We start from the raw sequence: 15,000 nt of genomic DNA on the forward strand, positions 1-15,000 counted from the left end.
TAGTATACAGTTTTTCCATTGCCGTAGAAGCCTTTCTGCCCCCTTGGCGCCGTGCGCAGGCGCACTGTTAGTAAACATGAAATGTATGTATGGGATATTGCACTGCAAACAACAAAAAATAGCTAATGTAGTTAGCAACTATGGTTTCCATGAATGCACCCCTGGCTGTTTATAAATCACTGGTTATTGCACTTTGCCTCCAATGCCAGAGTTAGTGGCGAGGTCGGGAGTTCGAACCCAGAGCGGTGAACAAGGCAGCATGACCTCAGTGCCATGACACTGGTACCATGACCCAGATAACAGTGAGGTTAAGGAAGGTAACGAAGGGGAACTACTACACAGGATGACCTGTTACACGCATACTAGCCCACTGAGAGGGGGAGGGGTGTGTTGGGTATGTTAAGTAAAGATAAGATAAGATTAGCCTTTATTGTCTCTTCAAGAGATACATTTTGTTTGGACATGAGTGTGTGATATAACATCAAAACACAGCACAGCAGACAGACAAATGACACATCTAGTCTCGGGCCCAGGTAAATAGGGGGCCCAGAATTGGGTCCAGATTACATTGTATGTATTGGGTAGGGGCAGGGGGCCCTTTCAGATGACTTTGTCCTGGGCACCGCGAAAGCTGTCAGCAGCCCTGCACCTATATACCGTACAACACATATGAAGATACTGCAAAGTTATTGGTCCAAAACGGTTTCTCTGTATGGTTGGAGCCTGTCTTTTGTATAAAGTGATGTTAATGATATTACTTCTTTATATCTCTCTTGTGTGTAAGAGTATTATGACTTTAGAGAGACAGAGAGAGAGAGAGAGTTTGTGTGTGTATGTATTATTAGTACTTTATATTTCTGCTCATTAAATCTTTACCCTACATTGCGCCTCAGGCCTCAGCTTTCGTGCGTGCGTGCGTGTGTGTGTGTGTGTGTGTGTGTCGTGTGTGTTATTTACGCAGCGTTACCAATGACGTGTGAAATATGAAGCAAACAACTGCATACAGCAGTGAAGTATTTGAGAGTCCTTACTCATGTACATGGAAGACTAGATGCATGTTTAGTAATGAACATGCCCAAAGCAAAACATAGATGTGTAGTAATGAACTTGCCCAAAGCAAAACATAGATGTGTAGTGATGAACTTGCCCAATGCAAAACATAGATGTGTAGTAATGAACTTGCCCAAAGCAAAACATAGATGTGTAGTAATGAACTTGCCCAAAGCAAAACATAGATGTGTAGTAATGAATATGCCCAAAGGATGCACATGTGTCATTAATGAACATGCCCACTGGAAAGGAATGGATAGACGTGTATGAACGTGCCCCATGGAAGATTAGGTATGTACGGTAATGAACGTGCCCAAGTAACGACCTTATGAGCCGAGTAAGGACTTAAACACCAGTGCACCGGTAAGCACCAGTTGTTAAGCTTTACAGTAATGTGTGTGTGTGTGTGTATGCGGCTCCAGTTGTAGACCTGTAATGCCATCTGGTGGCAGACTTGGGAACCACACTGATTCCAATGACAGGACTACAAGGAGGCATATATGAAGATACTGACTGATATATCTCACACAATCTATTTTTATAGATTATTATTATTAATTATGTACTACCATCATTATCATTATATTATTATTATAAGGGCTATTCGTCGTCTTATTATTATTATTATTATTATTATTATTATTATTATTATTATTATTATTATTATTATTATTATTATTATTATTATGAATGAGCATGTCCCTCCCAGACTGATCTGGCTAATGAATGGGATAAACATTCCATAAGCTTCAACGGACGCGCCTCAAAAAAAAAAAAAAACCCGAATGCACACACACACAAGTGGATGCGCGCGCCCAACGTCCCCACTGCTCACGTGCCCATCTGTTAACGGAGGAGCAACTTTGGAACAGACTTACCGGTTGCGGTGAAAAGTTAGGTTCTGACTTTCGTGTGTGAGTTTCGTCGTGTAAAGCGGGCGGGCGGGCAGCGTTACCGAAGGTGGGGAGACCAATCCAATCCACATGCACGAGCATGAGGGACCGGACACATGAACTCAGGCATGTAAGTACAGAAGCGCGCGCTGTTGTCACTTTCACAGTCAGCAACAGACACGACCTTATTCACGAGGAAGGAACCAAAGGACAGAAGGACAAACAGTCTCACATTCATTAAAGGCTTACATCCGTTCGGATTTAACACACTTCAAATAAACTGCTTCAAATAATCTGTACATTAATTTACATCCGTTTGTGTAGTTGGCCTATTTATTTACATCCATGTAAATAGCATCCTATGCTAATGGTAAAAAAAACAACTAACCCTATCATCTGCACTTCTTGTTCTGTAGGGTGTAGGCTATATTTCCTGTGCACTTAGTATCTGCTTGTGATGATGACTAAATTCTCCTCGATTTGGTTGAAAAGCATCTGCCAAATGTAGGCCTATGTATTGTAATGTAGCCTAATTAATCAATAAATAGATTCACAGCAGATCCAGCTTTACAAACCCACACAGTTGGTGCCCACGGTGCTGATCATGTTATTATCAAACTGAGGTCGTTAATTGAAGCTCTTGTCTTGCTCTTTTTTAAATTGTTTTTGGCTCTGTGATGTATGTATTTGGCCATTTCTAAGCAAGTGTGTGTGTGTGTGTGTGTGTGTGTGTGTGTGTGTGTGTGTGTGTGTGTGTGTGTGTGTGTGTGTGTGTGTTTTAGGAGAATGGCTGTAATGCAGATGAGGATGAGGATGGTGAGGTGGTCGTTGACGTGATGAGAGGATTCATGGAGGATTTCTTTCAGCAGGTGTGAGTGTGTGTCTGTTTGCATGTGTCTGTGTCTCTGTGTGTGTGTGTGTGTGTGTGTGTGTGTGTGTGTGTGTGTGTGTGTGTGTGTGTGTGTGTGTGTGTGTGTGTGCATCTCTCTTTGTGAACAGTGAATACTGCAAGTTACCATTGTCTCTGAAGCTATTTTATCCATCACATTCTCTCTCTATCTCTCTCTCTCTCTCTCTCTCTCTCTCTCTCTCTCTCTCTCTCTCTCTCTCTCTCTCTCTCTCTCTCTCTCTCTCTCATATACATGCACACACACACAACTAAACCATTCACGTTTGGCCTTCAAGCTGTTGTTGCTGTGTCCAACAATCATTAGATAAGAGAGGTGTTAGACATATGCACACACACACACACACACACACACACACACACACACACACACACACACACACACACACACACACACACACACACACACACACACACTGTGAGTGTCAGGCAGCTCTCTTGTCATCTCTGCACCAACATTCCATCTGCTCCCTGACACCTCTGACAGTGTGTGTGTGTGTGCGTGTGCATGTGTGTGTTTGTGTATGTGTGTCTGTGTGTCTGTGTGTGTGTGTGTGCCTGTATGTGTGTGTGCACTCACACATTTTTTGGGTATTCTCTCCCTCACCCCTCTCTTGCTCTCCTTCTCTCTGCCCCTCTGTGTGTGTGTGTGTGTGTGTGTGTGTGTGTGTGTGTGTGTGTGTGTGTGTGTGTGTGTGTGTGTGTGTGTGTGTGTGTGTGTGTGTGTGTGTGTGTAGGTGGAGGCGGTAGAGGTGTGTATCTCCTCTCTGTCTCAGAAGGTCGAGGAGGTCAAGAGGAAACACAGCAACATACTGGCAACACACAGTCCTGAACCGGGTACCCCACGCACACACACACACGAAGAGAGAGAGAGACACACACACACACACACACACACACACACACACACACACACGAAGAGAGAGAGAGAGAGAGAGAGAGAGAGACACACACACACACAGACACACACATACACACGAAGAGAGAGAAACACACACAGAGATACGCACACACACACACACACACACACACACACACACACACACACACACACACACACACACACACGTTCAGAAAGAGAGGGTCAGAGAGAGAAAGAGAAACACACACACACACGTAGAGAGAGGGAGGGACAGAGAGCGAGAAACACACACACACGCACACACACACACACACACACACACACACACACACACACACACACACAGGCTTACTCTGCCCTGATTTTCATGTGGACTTTGGCAAATCAATGAGGTAAACACAGCAGGCAGTGAGTTATGTCCTGTCCTTTTCTATTACACTTTATCGAAGTCCTCGCTACAATGTGGACATAATGAACATTATTCAGCAGAATATACAGGCCAGTCATGGTTAGCGTAATTGTTTTAAAATTTTAGGTCATGGTTAGCGTATAAGAGCATTTTTATTAATGCAATGCAGGTGCAGGTGTGAGGCAGGAGAAGGTGAACAATTAACGAAATTCAAAAGACACCGCACACTGCTTACTTTTTCGTACTTTATTTTTCGGAGCGAACAAAGCGTTTCGCCCAGTGCATCACTTTGAAGCGAAAGAGTGAACCTGATGACGCACCGGGCGAAACGCGTTGTTCGCGCCAAAAAATAAAGTTTAAAAAAGTAAGCAGTGTGCAGTGTCTTTAGAATTTTGTTCATTGTTCACCTTCTCCTGCCTCACACCTGCACCTGCATTGCTGAGGGCTTGTGCACAAGGACGGACTCTCTTGAACTTTGAGCATTTTTATTATATTTTTGCAGAAGATCAGGATTGGCTTCATGCAAGAAGACCATCACAGTGTTATGGCCTTGTAACTGAACAATCATAACTGCCAAATGTATGTGGCTGTGCAATACACCACAATATTTGTTGCAATTGTGGGCAGAAATAAAGAATTTAATTGTGTGTGTGTGTGTGTGTGTGTGTGTGTGTGTGTGTGTGTGTGTGTGTGTGTGTGTGTGTGTGTGTGTGTGTGTGTGTGTGTGTGTGTGTGGGTAATGAGCTCTGCTATTGGTTTTTCTCAGACGTGAGGGCGGGACTTGAGGCGCTGATGATTGACATTAAGCAGCTGGCCAATAAGGTTCGCTCCAGTTTAAAGGGTGAGATATGACATCATCATCATTCATCACACACACACACACACACACACACACACACACACACACACACACACACACACACACACACACACACACACACACACACACACACACACACACACACACATATACAGTGGAATCCGCTTATAGTGGTCACGGATATAGTAATCAACCGCTTATATAGATCAAAAAGCTTGGGACAGAATCATTTCTATACAAATGCTGTTTAAATAATTCGTTTACAGTGATCAAAAATCCGCTTATAATGTTCATTTTTGTCATTTTATGAATGTAAACATGTGCAAAAATTATTGGAAAAACTCAGTGTAGCCATTTCATTTTTTACTCCCGCAATTCCTTTCTCGGCGTCTGCTTCTGCCCTATGCCAGAGAGGTGTAAGGGTATTGCGCGAGACTCCACTCGCCACTTTTCCGGGTGGCAGCCTAACTGTAGCCTACTCTAGGGGCGCCAACCGAGGGATGCAAACTCCATACAGTGAATGGGCTGCGCTCTCCCGACAGCACCCCAGTGAACTGCAGGCATGGCTCGACTAGTGAGTGGGGACGCAACCTGTTTACATATCTCTGGTGATGAGGCTGCACACATGCTTCTGTCTCGCTAGCCAACGTAGCCTAACGAGTTAACACCGGGCAGCAAGCACGTGAATCATGGCTCTCTTATTCTGGGAATGAAAAACATAGGCTCTTCGAGACGTTTAAAAAATTACCAAAAACGAGCCAACGAGATGTTTCGGCGAAACTTGGCATTCCTCAGGCTAGGCTACCTTGTGTTTAAAGTGCTCCAGCTTTACAGGCAGCTGCGTCTTCCCCCGGTCCCTCCCACTCCCCCTCGCCCTTCTCATCTCTCCTATGCCAGCAAGCCCAGCGCGACTTTCCCAATTCCAACCAGTTCTTTGCATGGCTTTTTTAAACGGTGTCAAAAAAAATCACGTTGTAGGCTACTGTAGGCCTACAGCAGGCTATGCAACAGTGTGTTATTTATCGGTGCAGCAATATTAAGTGCCCAGTCTAACGGCGTTATGCATGCATAACCTGAATCACATTGTGCGGAAACTCGCCAGAAAACGTTTGTGGAATGGGAACTTTACAAACTTATTTGACATTATAAGAGATGACGACCCATGGGTGGTCTATGCTTTGAAATGCATGTAAGCCTCGTCTTTCTCAGCGCTCATTTTCGCCAGACAGGTAGAGACAAAAAAAATAGGTGAAATAATACAAATTCGGTTTTAGTAATCAATCGCTTACAGTGTTCAAATTGGCTCGGACAAACGTGACCACTATAAGCGGATTCCACTGTAATATGCTCATACACACACAAACACACACACACTTATAATACCTGTATACACACACTGGTCACTGACACTGTGCTGAGAGGTGTGTGTGTGTGTGTGCGTGTGTGTGCGTCCCCACAGGTATTCAGCTATCAATTGATCAGGAAGGGGAACAAAACACATCATCAGCAGATCTGCGGATACGCAAGACTCAGGTGTCTGTGTGTGTGTGTGTGTGTGTGTGTGTGTGTGTGTGTGTGTGTGTGTGTGTGTGTGTGTGTGTGTGTGTGTGTGTGTGTGTGTGTGTGTGTGTGTGTGTGTGTGTGTGTGTGTGTGTGTGTGTGAATGTGATGTTGGGAGTATAATGTGTGCTAATTTGTGTGTGTGTGTGTGTGTGTGTGTGTGTGTATGTGTAGCATGCTACTCTGTCCCGCAGGTTTGTGAGTGTGATGTTGGAGTATAACACAGTCCAGTCTGACTACCGGCAGCGATGCAAGACACTGATACAACGGCAATTAGAGATTAGTAAGACACACACACACACACACACACACACACACACACACACACACACACACACACACACACACACACACACATATAAACAAACACACACACACACAAGCGCACACAAACACACACACACCCACATGACCAGTGTTGCAAGGCTCTTAACAACTAGAGCAGTGGTTCCCAACCTATGGGACGGGGCCCACTGGTGGGCCCTGAAGGTATTCCAAGTGGGCCTTGAAATAATTTTCCGAAAATAATAATCATATTTTTGGTGTGTGTTGCTGTTGATTTATTCTGCTGTTGAGTTTTATTCTTAATTGGGTCAGAGGCCGGCACCAAACATTTTTGACAATTTCAAGAGGGCCCCAAGTTGAAAAAGGTTGGGAACCCCTGAACTAGAGAATAGTGACACACACACACACACACACACACACACACACACACACACACACACACACACACACACACACACACACACACACACAGGCGTCATGTTCAAAATCTGGACTCACTCACATCCAACACTAAATGATATGAATAAACTTATGTCACAATGGTGTATACCTACTGTACTAGAGGCTTCTCCAGTGTGTGTGTGTGTGTGTATGTGTGTGTGTGTGTGTGTTCTGACAGCTGGTAGGACTACAACCAATGAGGACCTGGAGACAATGTTGGAGAGCGAGAACCCTAACATCTTTACCACTGGAGTGAGTAACACACACGCAGGCACGCACGTACACACGCCCGCACGCACGCACACACACACATACACACACACACACACATACACACACAAACACACGAACACAGTCTCATCCCAACATGTCAATTCCTGACTGCTGTTGACCAGGTGGCAATTTTGCCTGTTGACGAGGTCGCCTAAACCTAGACTTTTCCCTAAACCTAACCATCAGTGAAGGTATGCTGCCTTTGAGGCGCACGTCACTTTTTGACAGCAAGGGCATAACTTACACGAAAAAACTGCTAATGGTAGTCAGAAAGTGACGAGTTTGGATGATGCGTTGTAGTACCCTACCCAGGCTCCGCCCTCGCAGTGACGCAACACCTTCGGCTCAGCTACACTAGCTCAGGCCAGGAGCTTGTTCATGAAGACTCCCTTCCCTCCACAGTGGCAAACTCCACCCACTTTGTCGGGAACTAATCAACTTTGAGCATTTCCAACCCCCTGGGTAGAGGCGTGTTCAAGGCGGTGATGTTGTTCAAGTAGAGACGTTCTATTGGGACTAAGAAATGTTTGGTTTAAACTTTGTCTCAGTGTGTTCTGCCCTCGACCAATAGTAAACGAAGGGAGGTGGGTCAACCATGCCGTTTTTAAGGCCATTAACTCATTGGCTGCCTTAGCAGTCGAGTGACGTCATTTCGAATAGTGACGCCCCCTGCCTTCGACGTCCTTCGCCGATAATTGCGTTTTTTTACAGTCACGCCTTGAGGACGGTCTGACCTATGTTGTGTATTAATTTCACGCCTCTAGTCATGTTCTAACTGTTCCTGTAGGTGGCAGAAGTGTCCTTAGGAACAGTCAGGGCAGGGCATTAGCTCACATCAAGAGGAAATGTCAAGACAAAAACATCCCTTTTTACTATTATAATCTCAAAAGTAGCATAGCAAAATCATTTTTGAAAGTAAAGCACCTGTGACAGTAGTCTACTTTCTTGCCCTCTGATTTTAACACAGGTATTCTACTGATTTTAGTGTCAGAGCCTGACAAAAAAAAAAAACTTCCTCTCATGATCAAAATACACCCCCCTGTTGCCATCTAGCTAGTAGGCATTGTAACTAGCTTGCCCAAAATACACCATGTTCAACCAGAGATGATCTGTGTGGCAACTGTTTCATTTTGGATAATGTGATCAGCCTACACAACATCAGGATGATGTGTACAAAAGATCATCTAACAGGAAAATGCACGGGACTTGTGGTCACCTCGGTTGGGAATGTTTGGCTATTGTTTGCTACGCTAGCTAGCTAGCACGAAATCGCTAACAACTTACAACTAAGCCTAAATAAAGGAGCCTTGGTAAGTCAACTATTTTTACTCATTCTACAGTTGCAGTTGTGGATCTGTATAGTATGATCAGCTTACTGTATCATCAAAAAGACAGGGGGGTTGCAGATTCTTGGAACAGAGTAGGCTAGCCTTTGTGTCTGGTCAGATACATTCAGCTCACATTGAGAAAGCATTGCACTTAGCCTCAGACCAGCTAGCCTTCCTCACTCCAATCGGCTTGTGAAATGTTGGATATGTGAGTAGTACTTTATCAAAAGAAAATTCATTGAACAATATATGACAAGATCACTATAGCAGAAACATGATGACTGTAATCATCAATCTGCAAATTGTCCGCTCTGCCAAAGAAGCAGCAGTAAGCTAAGTTGTGCTGCCTGCCTGCCTGCCTCTCAGTTCACATGGTACAGGAGGAAACAAATCAGCTGTGGTTTGTTCCCCAACGAGAGGACTACAGGCTAAACAGAGGGACTATGAGACAGTATTTCTGTGAGTTTAGTATTTCACATGAGTTACATGCACCTGCTGTCATGATCCATTGTGCGCGCCAGCAACAAACCAAAACACTCTTGTTTTCAAGCCCACCCCGTTATATTTCAGTACATTATTAGGTTGAAAAGACCATACAAACGATCTTTTGTTCTGGCTACAGATGACAGGAGACTCTGTAATAGCATCTGATAGGTTTGGAGTTGTTAGGACGGTTACATTATGAGCAAAAACACTTGCAATTATAGGTCAACTTCAAATGGCGTTTTCTCAGCTTTTTGGCTAGAAAACAGCATTTTGGCGAATTCCACTTATTTTCAACAGATGATTATGAAAGAACGGAAAGGGGTAGAGAGACACCGTTTTTTTCTGATGACAGATGAGCGTCTAATCTGTGTTTTGATAGGTATGGTGTTGACATAGACACAGAACTCAATTTTCTGTGAGCCTCCAAAAAACACCCAAAATGCTGAAAAATCTCTGGCACTCTGGGTTACTCTTTTATGAAAATGGCTGGCAGCCAATGAGTTAAGAATGTTCGTTGTTATGCTCTTGGTCAGACCAAGTCTCGAAGAGATTTGAAAGTCATGATAATCAGGCAAGCGTTGTAGCAGACACACAAATGTCCTGTCATGTTTACCACTGGGGAGACCCTCATCTTGCCATGTTCACAGACAGGGCCGGTTCTAGTCAATATGGTGCCCTAGGCAAGCATCCCTTTGCTTTTAGAAACGTCTTTGTGCGTTTAGAAATTGGCATCTGTAAATTTAGCGTCGTACATCTGATCGAGCACAGCTGATCTAGTACCAACTGAGCGTCCATGAATAATCAGTGTCAATGTAAAGTTTAATGTTTTATTTCACTTTCACTTTATTTTACATTCTGTTAGCCTGATAAACCAGCCTAAATGTGAGATTGGATGTGTAATTTAGTCTGGCCCCGATGAACGATACATCCGAAGATTGTTGATGAGAAAAACCCGTTGTCTTTCAAACCGTGCCTGTGCCTATAGGCCGGCGCTCTGACCAATCAGCGCTATCTTTCTCGTTGATGTGCTTTCCCAACGTTGTGAACTTCGTCGTCACTCCCTCAAAACCCCGCCCGCTTTGATTCAAAACAAATTCAAAACAATTTTCTGCATTGTGATTGGTTTGTCAGATTCTTGGCAAGCCTGGCAGACCACTCAAACGATGCGAGACCAGACCACTCGCAGCCGAAAAATGTCAGCGTCCAGCGGGTGGCGCTGGTTTACTAGGCTATAATTCTGTGGAATTTTAAGGCGTTACTATGCCGCCAAGGCATTTGGCACTGCCTTGTCTGCCCATGCCTAGCGCCGGCCATGTTCACAGATAGGTGTGTGTGTGTGTGTGTGTGTGTGTGTGTCTGTGTCTGTGTCTGTGTCTGTGTGTGTGTGCGCGCACGTTTAGGTGGTGTTGGATTCCAAGATGGCAGCGGCGATGAGTGAGATCGAGTCGCGGCATGATGACATCATCAGGCTGGAGACGAGCATCAGAGAGCTGCACGACATGTTCATAGATATGGCCATGATTATAGAGAACCAGGTACACACACACGCACACACACACACACACACAGGCACACCCAAACACACACACACACACACTTCACGCACACACAATTACACACACATACGCACACGCGCGCATGCACACACAATTACACACACAATTACACACACACACATACGCACATGCACAACACACATGCACGTACACATGTGTGTGTCTGTGTGTGTGTGTGTGTGTGTGTGTGTGTGTGTGTGTGTGTGTGTGTGTGTGTGTGTGTGTGTGTGTGTGTGTGTGTTAATAGCATAATGAATAGACAAGTGTCAAATATGACTTTGTGTGTGTGTGTGTGTGTATGTGTGTGTGTGTGTGTGTGTGTGTGTGTGTGTGTGTGTGTGTGTGTGTGTGTGTGTGTGTGTGTGTGTGTGTGTGTGTGTGTGTGTGTGTGTGTGTGTGTGTGTGTACGCGTGCACACACGGGCGTGTGTGCATGTGTGTGTGTGTGTGTGTGTGTGTGTGTGTGTGTGTGTGTGTGTGTGTGTGTGTGTGTGTGTGTGTGTGTAGGGAGGGCTAGTTAATAACATAGAGAGGAACGTGTCCAGTGCTGCGGCGTACGTGGAGAGGGCAAAGGAGGAGACCAAACACGCCGTTCTCATACGCAAAAGTGGACGCAAGGTGGGACACACACACACACACACACACACATACACACATTACAGACACGAACAAACACACGCACGGACACACACACACGCACACACAGACAGACACAAGCACACGCACGGACACACACACACACACATACAGTACATATACTTTTCATTGTCACTCTCTTTGTTCCTTATAACATCTCCGCTCCTCTCCTTTCTCCTCTTCTCTCTTCTCCTCTCCTCTCTTATCTTCTCCTCTTCTCTATTCTCCTCTCCTCTGCTTTCCTATCATCTCTTCTTCTCTTCTCCTCTCCTTTCTTCTCTTCTATATTCTCCTCTCTTTTCCTCTCCTTTCTTCTCTTCTCCTCTCCTTTCTCTTCCTCTCCTCTCCTCTCTTTTCTTCTGTTCTCCTATACTCTCCTTTCTTCTCATTTCATCTCTTCTTCTCTCCTCTCCTCTTCTCTTTCATCTCCTTTCTCATCTCTTCTCTTCTCTTCTCTTCTCTTCTCTTCTCTTCTCTTCTCTTCTCTTCTCTTCTCTTCTCTTCTCTCCTCTCCTCTCCCCTCTCCTCTCCTCTTCTGTTTTCTTCCATCCTCTTCTCACCACAGAAGCTGTTGCTGATTGGCGGTTGTGTGGCTGTCATTCTAGCTGTTCTCATCACCTCATTGGCCCTTGGCCTCAGCTAGCTGTTCTCATCACCTCATTGGCCCTTGGCCTCAGCTAGGCCCCTCCCTTCTTCACCTCATGACCAAAGGCCCTCATGTTGTTGATGTGTTGTTGTTTTGTTTGTTTAGTTTCTTTTGGAATTTAAAGCAACACTAAGTAGTTATTCCTGTTTGGTGTCTCTAAAAGTTGGAAGGGGAAGTGGAAGCACCACTCTTAGAGAACTGGGTAGAATCCTGCAGATGGTTCCCACAACTGTTTGGTTGTCAGAAGTGTCAAAAGTAAAGGTAAATTCCCAGTCAATTTCCCGGTTTTATGCTGACCACTCAAAAGTTTGATTTTTGTCGTGATTCTTTCCTGCCATCATCAATTTTGTAGTATTACTGATGGCTTTATAAGCTTGGCTTTATAAGCAAATAACTGCCGCTCCATGTGAACCTGCCAATTTGTCATATTGATAGACATCATAGACATCTTTTGCTGCAACCAGGGAAGCTGACAAGGGGGGGGGGGGTGCTTTCAGAGGACTTTGTCCTGGGCCCAGCCAAAGCTGTCAGCGGCCCTGTCTACAACACCTACAGGACTATGTTCTGACTGGCACCAAATCCTACAGGAGTTTACCGTACCTGTACTGCAAAGCTCGAAAACTTCTTGGTGTTCCTTTCAATGTTGTCTTCCTTGCAGAGGAATGATGTTTGAATTGGTAGTTTTTATGTTGCATTTCTCCAAATGCCAATGATGACAGCAGAGGCCAAAGAACATTGAGGGATTATGGAAAAGGGAACCTGCTTTGCCATATGATATTATATTATACAGATGGTGTAACTTCAATCCGCTCACAACATTACCGTACCGCGGCAGCGCAGCGTGATCATTACACCCTGTGGCCATTCGGAATGCGGGGGGCAGTATAGCACTGCTTTTGTATGCTACTATATATGAACTTTTCACTATATTGTACTTTATGTACCTATTGTACCTTTATGTTAAGTTTGGAATGTTTGCCCCTTTTGCACCAAGTTCAATTCGTTTGATTCCAATCATTTTTGGATTCAATAAATTATTTTTCTATTACAGTATGGAAGAGTATGTGTTCAATCCGAGGCCTACTGTTTCTCATCACTACACAGGAACAAACTTTGGTAAAAACACACATGTAACACACCCTTAAACACACACGATGACCCTTAAGGAAGCCCCGTACAACACACATGATGACCCCTTCCTGTAAATACACCCCCCTACAACACATGTACCCCCACCCCAATGATACTTGCACCACCCCTTCTATATTATGAAACACACATAATTCCTGTAATATATGCACCACACCAAAAGCGTTTTGTAAAAAGCGGATTTATTGATCAGCATTATAAACCAAAAGTGATGCAACAGCTTTATAAGCATAACTGCCCTCTAAAGGCAGTGTGTGTGTGTGTGTGTGTGTGTGTGTGTGTGTGTGTGTGTGTGTGTGTGCTAGTGTGTGTATGATGCACAGAGTGTGTGTGTTCGTGTGTTTGATCACTGTGTGGAGGTGTGTGTGTGTGTGTGTGTGCGGTCAGTGTGTGTTGATGTTGGTGTGTGTATTGAATAGTAGGTCTGGCGTGGTGGTAGTCTTCATGTGCTGCTGGTTGCTTGGCGTTTGTGGGAGGTCCTTAAGGTTGACTGGCGGCTGGATGTGCGTGCTGGTTGGTGGCTGAAGGTGTGTGGAGGTCTCCGATTGGTCCATTCCTCTAGGGGGTTGTGGCTTACGGTGCAGCGTGGCAAGAAGGCGGATCCTGAACGTCCTGCAGAGGCAGACACACACACACACACACACACACACACACACACACACACACACACACACACACACACACACACACACACACACACACACACACACACACACACACATTATACTAACCTGCAGAGGTAGACGTATATGAGAGGGTCCAGACAGACGTTGGTGGTGCACAACCACAGGGTGGCCACACACACACACACACACACACACACACACACACACACACACACACACACACACACACATTATACTAACCTGCAGAGGTAGACCTATATATATGAGAGGGTCAAGACAGACGTTGGTGGTGCACAGCCACAGGGTGGCCACACACACACACACACACACACACACACACACACACACACACACACACACACACACACACACACATTATACTAATCTGCAGAGGTAGACGTACGGTATATATATGAGAGGGTCCAGACAGACGTTGGTGGTGCACAACCACAGGGTGGCCACACACACACACACACACACACACACACACACACACACACACACACACACACATACACACACACACTATACTAACCTGCAGAGGTAGACGTATATGAGAGGGTCAAGACAGACGTTGGTGGTGCACAGCCACAGGGTGGCCACACACACACACACACACACACACACACACACACACACACACACACACACACACACACACACACACACACACTATACTAACCTGCAGAGGTAGACCTATATATATGAGAGGGTCAAGACAGACGTTGGTGGTGCACAGCCACAGGGTGGCCACACACACACACACACACACACACACACACACACACACACACACACACACACACACACACACACACACACACACACACTATACTAACCTGCAGAGGTAGACGTATATGAGAGGGTCCAGACAGACGTTGGTGGTGCACATGCACAGGGTGGCCACACACACACACACACACACATTATACTAACCTGCAGAGGTAGACGTATATGAGTGGGTCAAGACAGACGTTGGTGGTGCACAGCCACAGGGTCGCCTCTTTGACCCCGTACAGGATGTTCTGCACCCAGCAGCGGCTCTCGCTACTGCGCGTCTGGGTCAGCGTGTAC

The 15,000-nt window shown here is 45.2% G+C and overlaps 2 protein-coding genes across 2 annotated transcripts in view; one reads left to right on the forward strand and one right to left on the reverse strand.

The window, feature by feature from the left end:
• Window positions 1-1,930: 1,930 nt before the first annotated feature.
• Window positions 1,931-12,148, forward strand: LOC134455298 (syntaxin-1A-like). The gene is made up of 10 exons (XM_063206319.1): window positions 1,931-2,073; window positions 2,726-2,812; window positions 3,588-3,687; window positions 4,888-4,962; window positions 6,401-6,474; window positions 6,676-6,784; window positions 7,406-7,479; window positions 10,715-10,849; window positions 11,377-11,487; window positions 12,071-12,148. Exons 1-10 carry the CDS (start codon window positions 2,044-2,046, stop codon window positions 12,146-12,148), a joined length of 873 nt encoding a protein of 290 aa, XP_063062389.1. The 5' UTR covers window positions 1,931-2,043.
• A 1,482-nt stretch (window positions 12,149-13,630) lies between these two features.
• Window positions 13,631-15,000, reverse strand: part of LOC134455177 (P2Y purinoceptor 12-like) — a 15,585-nt gene continuing 14,215 nt past the window's right edge. Inside the window, exons 6-7 of the mRNA XM_063206211.1 lie at window positions 14,863-15,000; window positions 13,631-13,912 (exon numbers count right to left, since the gene is read on the reverse strand). The exon at window positions 14,863-15,000 is cut by the window's right edge and continues 62 nt beyond it. Of these exons, the coding sequence (XP_063062281.1) occupies window positions 13,684-13,912; window positions 14,863-15,000 (367 nt within the window). The 3' untranslated portion in view covers window positions 13,631-13,683. The remainder of the gene's footprint in view (window positions 13,913-14,862) is intronic.

This window comes from Engraulis encrasicolus, chromosome 9 (assembly GCF_034702125.1).
Source record: "Engraulis encrasicolus isolate BLACKSEA-1 chromosome 9, IST_EnEncr_1.0, whole genome shotgun sequence".
NCBI classification, from domain to species: Eukaryota; Metazoa; Chordata; class Actinopteri; order Clupeiformes; family Engraulidae; genus Engraulis; species Engraulis encrasicolus.